This window comes from Zingiber officinale, chromosome 5A (assembly GCF_018446385.1).
Source record: "Zingiber officinale cultivar Zhangliang chromosome 5A, Zo_v1.1, whole genome shotgun sequence".
Lineage (NCBI taxonomy): Eukaryota > Viridiplantae > Streptophyta > Magnoliopsida > Zingiberales > Zingiberaceae > Zingiber > Zingiber officinale.
Genome location: NC_055994.1, coordinates 126,490,800 through 126,496,224, shown reverse-complemented (window position 1 = coordinate 126,496,224; position 5,425 = coordinate 126,490,800). Strand labels below are relative to the sequence as shown.

Genomic DNA, 5,425 nt, shown 5'->3' with positions numbered 1-5,425 from the left:
GAATTGGATATGTAAATCTTTTAAATTTAGCCTATGACTTAGGGTAACAATTTGGTCTAGCAATCTTGGAAGGAAAGACAAGAATAGTAATTTTCTCCATAAAAAATTCCTTTAATATAAAATTTTATGTGAAATAAATACTCTAAATTTAATAAATTTTATCCAAATACAATAACTAAAAATATCCTTTTCTATACTCAAATAGCAAGATATCTGAAGTTATTGGATCACAGCGATGTTATCGGCAGAATTGCAAATTATAATGTTTCCCAAAATAATTTCTGAAGAAGGAAGTAACTTGATCTATAGATAGTTTATTTGTGAAAGTTTGTATACAAATTTTGAAACAATAAAATAATTTTTAAAAGCTTGATGGTCGGTAGACCGATGATCACCAGAATTTGTTGGCTCGGCTGGATATTTGGTGCTAATTAAAAATAAAAATAAAACTTATTGATCACCACGACGATGAAGTTTGAATGTACATCTATTCTCAGTTGCTGACCGACTTTTTCCTATTGCACCTACTTGAATTGACCCAATTTAGTGGAAATTTATGGAGTAATTTAGTTGGGCAGAACTATTGAACCAGTGGTTTAGATTTTCTAAACATTTTTTGTTTTTCCGTTGGTGGCTGAACAAACTCGTTTTCGTTTTTCTTTTTTTTGCTAAACTATAATGTGCTCAGACCCACCTACGAAAGCAACCTTCTCCTATTCGTCCAGGCAACAAATAGAAGCTTATACCATATCATTCAACTTTTCTTTGCAAACACACGAAATCATTCTGGACCTGAATAAATTTCCAATAAGTAATAAGTATCAATCTTTCATCCTTTTATTTCCACGTCAAGAAGAAGCTTAACTTTAGGCTTAGATAAGTACCACAAATGCTTAGGGTAGTAAACGAGTTCATATCTCCTAATGAGACCACATCTCCAGCGAAAAAAAATATACATTTAAGTCCTCCCAACATACTGTGGTCCAACGTCACAGGGTGGGCCAAGAGTCCAACTGCTGGTGCAGCTTGAAGGATTTGGTGGCAATCCTTCTCTTCCGCAGTCGCTCAGCAATAATAAAGGCCAGCTCGAGAGACTGAGAAGCATTCAGCCTGGGGTCGCAGTGGGTGTGGTAGCGCGAAGACAGGTCGTCGAAGGTGACAGTGCGCGACCCACCGATGCATTCTGTCACATTTTGCCCGGTCATCTCCAGGTGCACACCTCCGGGGTGGCTTCCTTCTTGCTCATGGACGTCAAAGAATGCCCGGACCTCGGCCTGAGTAGGGAAATAAAGCTTTGTTAGTTCATGGAAGTGAAGCAATCTATCGGCTGGCTGTTGAAAGTGATATAACAGTAAATAGATAATGCCTTGTGGGTCACAATATAATGAAGACTTAGACTAACCAACCACTTTAGTAGGCTAGCCAACGGTTAACATCTAAAGAAACAATTCAGCCAATGAGGAAACAGAAGGGAATTGGAAATGGAAACACTATTAAAATCATTCAAGGCAGAAAAGAATCATAGAATTGGGTGGTGCGAATATACCAGAATTGAGTCAAAAGGTCGAGTTTTGAGTCCACAAGGGGCCTTGATGGTGTTCCCGTGCATGGGATCACTGACCCAAGTGACAATCTGACCAGCTCCTCGGACGGCCCGGATCAGATGAGGAAGCTTCACCCTCATTTTATCTGCTCCCATCCTTGTTATAATGGTGATCCTCCCGGGCTTGTTCTGGGGGTTGAAGATCTCAATCAGCTTCACTAGTTCCTTGGGGTCCATCTTGTCACTCACCTACCATTAAATGATAATTTAAAGACATGGAAATGGAATTGATTAAACAGAAAGGCCTGCACGATCTAAACTCATCGAGTATGCTCACCTTGATGCCGAGGGGATTGGCAACGCCACGGAGGAACTCAACGTGTGCACCATCTAGTTGCCGGGTACGCTCTCCCACCCAGAGGAAGTGGGCGGAGCAATCGTAGAAGAGACCTGAAGTGGAGTCCTCACGGGTGAGGGACTGCTCATAGGGAAGGAGAAGGCACTCATGGGAGGTCCAGAATTCGGTTGTGGTCATGATGGGGTGGTCCATGGTGAGCCCAGCGGCAGCCATGAACCCCAACGCCTCGTCCACCCGGTGGGCCAATTCCTGATACCTGTTCGAAGCAAGACAACAAACATAAATCACTAATTTTGATCAACTAGAACATGTTTGTGTGGTATACCACTAGCAATAGACTATGCAAGCCCATTTTTTTCAGTACAAATGGAAGATATTTTTTTTTAAAGAAACGACAAATAGTGGGTATCTTTCGTCCAAGTAATCGTGAATCAATTCGATGATTGGATATGCAAGCAAGGTGAACTTTGCAATGATGTGCATAGAGTTGTCGAGGTCAAATTTGCAATGATGTTAAGTAATTTCCGTCCAAGAAAAGGAATTGGAAAACAGTTAAGAAAGATGGAAGTGAAAACCATGTTTTGCAACGAAGAAACTGACAATAACATAAATCAGCGTCTCTCTAGAAATAAAAGTTATTCCAAAACAGAAAATTTGCGAAAAGTTCAAAAGTATACAATCAAAATACCTAACCAGTGAGACAGAAAGACGTAAATAAAAAACAGTCGTAGAAAATTGACAAAAATCGACTAGGGGGCAACAAAAAATATTTTCAGGCAGGATGGGCAAAAAGCAGCTATCCCAAAAGGGGTTTGATGAGCGCTCACTTGTCACCCTGCTCGCTGTGCTCGGTGAAATCGAGGTTCCACTGGGTTACACGTTGCATGGCAGCATAGCCACCGGTGGCAAACGCCCGGAGAAGGTTGAGCGTCGCCGCAGACTGACAGTAGGCTCGGATCATCCTTTGAGGGTCTGGATTCCTTGATTTCTCGTCGAATGAATCGCCGTTGATGTTGTCCCCTCTGTAACTCGGAAGTTTCACCCCATTCTTCTCCTCGAATGGATCCGATCTAGGCTTGGCGAACTGCCCGGCCATTCTCCCCACCTAACACGACCACAAAAGCAAAGATCAACAGTCCATTCTCCGCATCTGTTAAGATCTGAAGGAAATCGATTACCATGGTTTATATCTTACCTTGATGACGGGCATCTGGCCGCCGAACATGAGAACGGCGCCCATCTGGAGGAGAATCCGGAAGGTATCCCTAATGTTGTTGGGGTTGAACTCTTTGAAACTCTCCGCGCAATCGCCTCCCATCAGTAGAAACGCTTTGCCAAGCGCAGCATCCGTGAGCCGCTCCTCTAGGTGGCGCGCCTCTCCAGCGAACACAAGCGGAGGGAAGTTGTCGATCGTCTTCAGAACCGACTCGAGCTCCACCTTGTCCGGATAATCCGGCAACTGGAGCGCCTTCTTGGTCCTCCAACTCGCCACCGACCATTTCCCGAGTTTGTCCTCGGCGGCCAGGACCGCATCCTTGGTCTTGATTGAATTCTTGGCTGGTTCCGCTGCGTGGACGGCGGAGACCGGACGGGGAGAGATCCTCCGCGGGGCAGCGCGGACGAGCGACGGGAGGGAGGCGCGGAAGACTGCGTCAGCAGAGGCGGGGAGTGGCTGCTGGCGAGGGAGGAAAGAGGTGCCGTTGGCGAGCGCCATTCGTCCAACAGCAGAGATCAATGATCGGCCGGAAACCCTTCCTAACGAGAAGAGGAGGCGAGGGTTGAATTTATAGACAGGAGACGAAGCCCTCGTGGTTGGTGACAGATAGATAGTAGTTGGACGGAAATGCGAGGGTATTTCTGGAAAATCACCCAGACACTAATAAAACATATTCCCACTCGTTGTTCAAAGACTCACAATTGTACCTCACTCTTAACGATGGCTGCAATTGTAATCCGTTGTCAGTCATATAGTTTTACCAACTCTCTTACCTCTGCGATTATTCGAATTAATTGTGGGACAATGATGGACAAGTACAAGTGTCCCCACTTTGGCAACGCCATCATTAGCTTCGTTCGTTTACTCGACCGCAGCTAATGCCCGCGCTAGATGCGAGTGGCCCCGCAGAGTCTCCTAATGGGTACGTGAAAAAAAAGAATCCACCAACTGGTGTTAGGTGCAGGTCACGCACGCAGCACGTCGGATGGACCATTGGGGCGTCACGTCCTAATTAGAAGCTGGTTCGGTGTGGGGAAGGGTTGGTGCGGTTTCTTTTAATGCAATATTCATCTAAGGAACCCACATCGTATTTGATTTATCGGTAGGTGAATAAAGAAAAGAAAGATCATTTATTTTCGAAAGTAATTAGATAAAAAATTAAACATTTAAATTATCAACAAAAAAAAAATACTAACTCTTACTGAAATTGAACAATTATATTATAAATGTTTCACAAAGTTATGATGTAAATCCTTTAAAGCGAGATGTGAATGTGATTTACTTCATTTTTTTGCTTATAGTTTGTGGGGAAAAACGAAAAACCTTAACCAACCCTAAAATTTAGACCACCAACCACGAATTAAATTAATAAGAAAATGCAATCAATATATTTCACCTAACCGTCGAGGGGGTCATCGCTTAAAGCCACCATTTGACTGAGTTTAATTGTTAGTGTTTATATACAATATATTGACAACTCCAGTTGTAGAATGTTTTTCAACGATTGTGGTCGAGCGATCGCCATGTATTTTCTTTTCTGATTAAATTTATTAGGGGATGGAAAAGTAGATTTAGTCGGTGATGTGGTAAAATTCTACTGATTCAGTATAGTAAAAAAAAATCATACTGTCCCTTGAAATTAAGGTGGACCAACAGAAAATCAGATTCAGCTCAAATAAGATAAAGGTTTGATCAAAAACTTATTTAGTGTACTCATCCCAAACAATAAAATGTGTCTAAAGACAAGACAACTATTAAGGCTTGATTTCAATCGCCAATGCTATTCTTGTCTCGATTCCAAAATCTGACACCCTCTTTACCTCAATATCAGATCTTGACATCATTTATGTTTCAATCTCATATTCCGATAACCTTGGATCCCGACATCACCCAAGCCTCAATCTCAGTCGTCAGCAGTGTCCCTGTCTCAACCTCAGTAGACGACATCATCCATATCTTGATCTCGGATCCCAACATCACTCAGGACTTAGTCTCAGTCACCAACATTGTCCATGTCCCAATCTATCACTGACATCATCCATGTTTCAGCCTCGATCCCGGCATCACTCAGGCCTCAACCTCAGTCACTTGCAGTGTCCTTGTCTCAGTCACCGATATCATCCATGTATTCGCCTCAGATCTTGACATCATCATACCTCAGTTTCAGTCGACAACATCGCACATGTCTCGGCATTAGTCACCGACATCATTTATGTCTCAGTCTTAGATCCTGATATCCTGATCCCTCAGCTTTAGTCGTTGACATCCCCATGTCCCGACCTTAGTTGTCGAGTATCAAATCTCGGCA

General features: G+C 43.2%; 1 protein-coding gene across 1 annotated transcript; it reads right to left on the bottom strand.

Annotated features, from left to right (window-relative positions):
• Positions 1-801: 801 nt before the first annotated feature.
• Positions 802-3,673, bottom strand: LOC121981653 (phospho-2-dehydro-3-deoxyheptonate aldolase 2, chloroplastic-like). Its single transcript, XM_042534271.1, has 5 exons — positions 3,097-3,673; positions 2,729-3,006; positions 1,881-2,157; positions 1,547-1,792; positions 802-1,274 (listed from the first exon to the last, which is right to left on the bottom strand). Exons 1-5 carry the CDS (start codon positions 3,613-3,615, stop codon positions 990-992), a joined length of 1,605 nt encoding a protein of 534 aa, XP_042390205.1. The 5' UTR covers positions 3,616-3,673; the 3' UTR covers positions 802-989.
• Between the last annotated feature and the right edge of the window lie 1,752 nt (positions 3,674-5,425).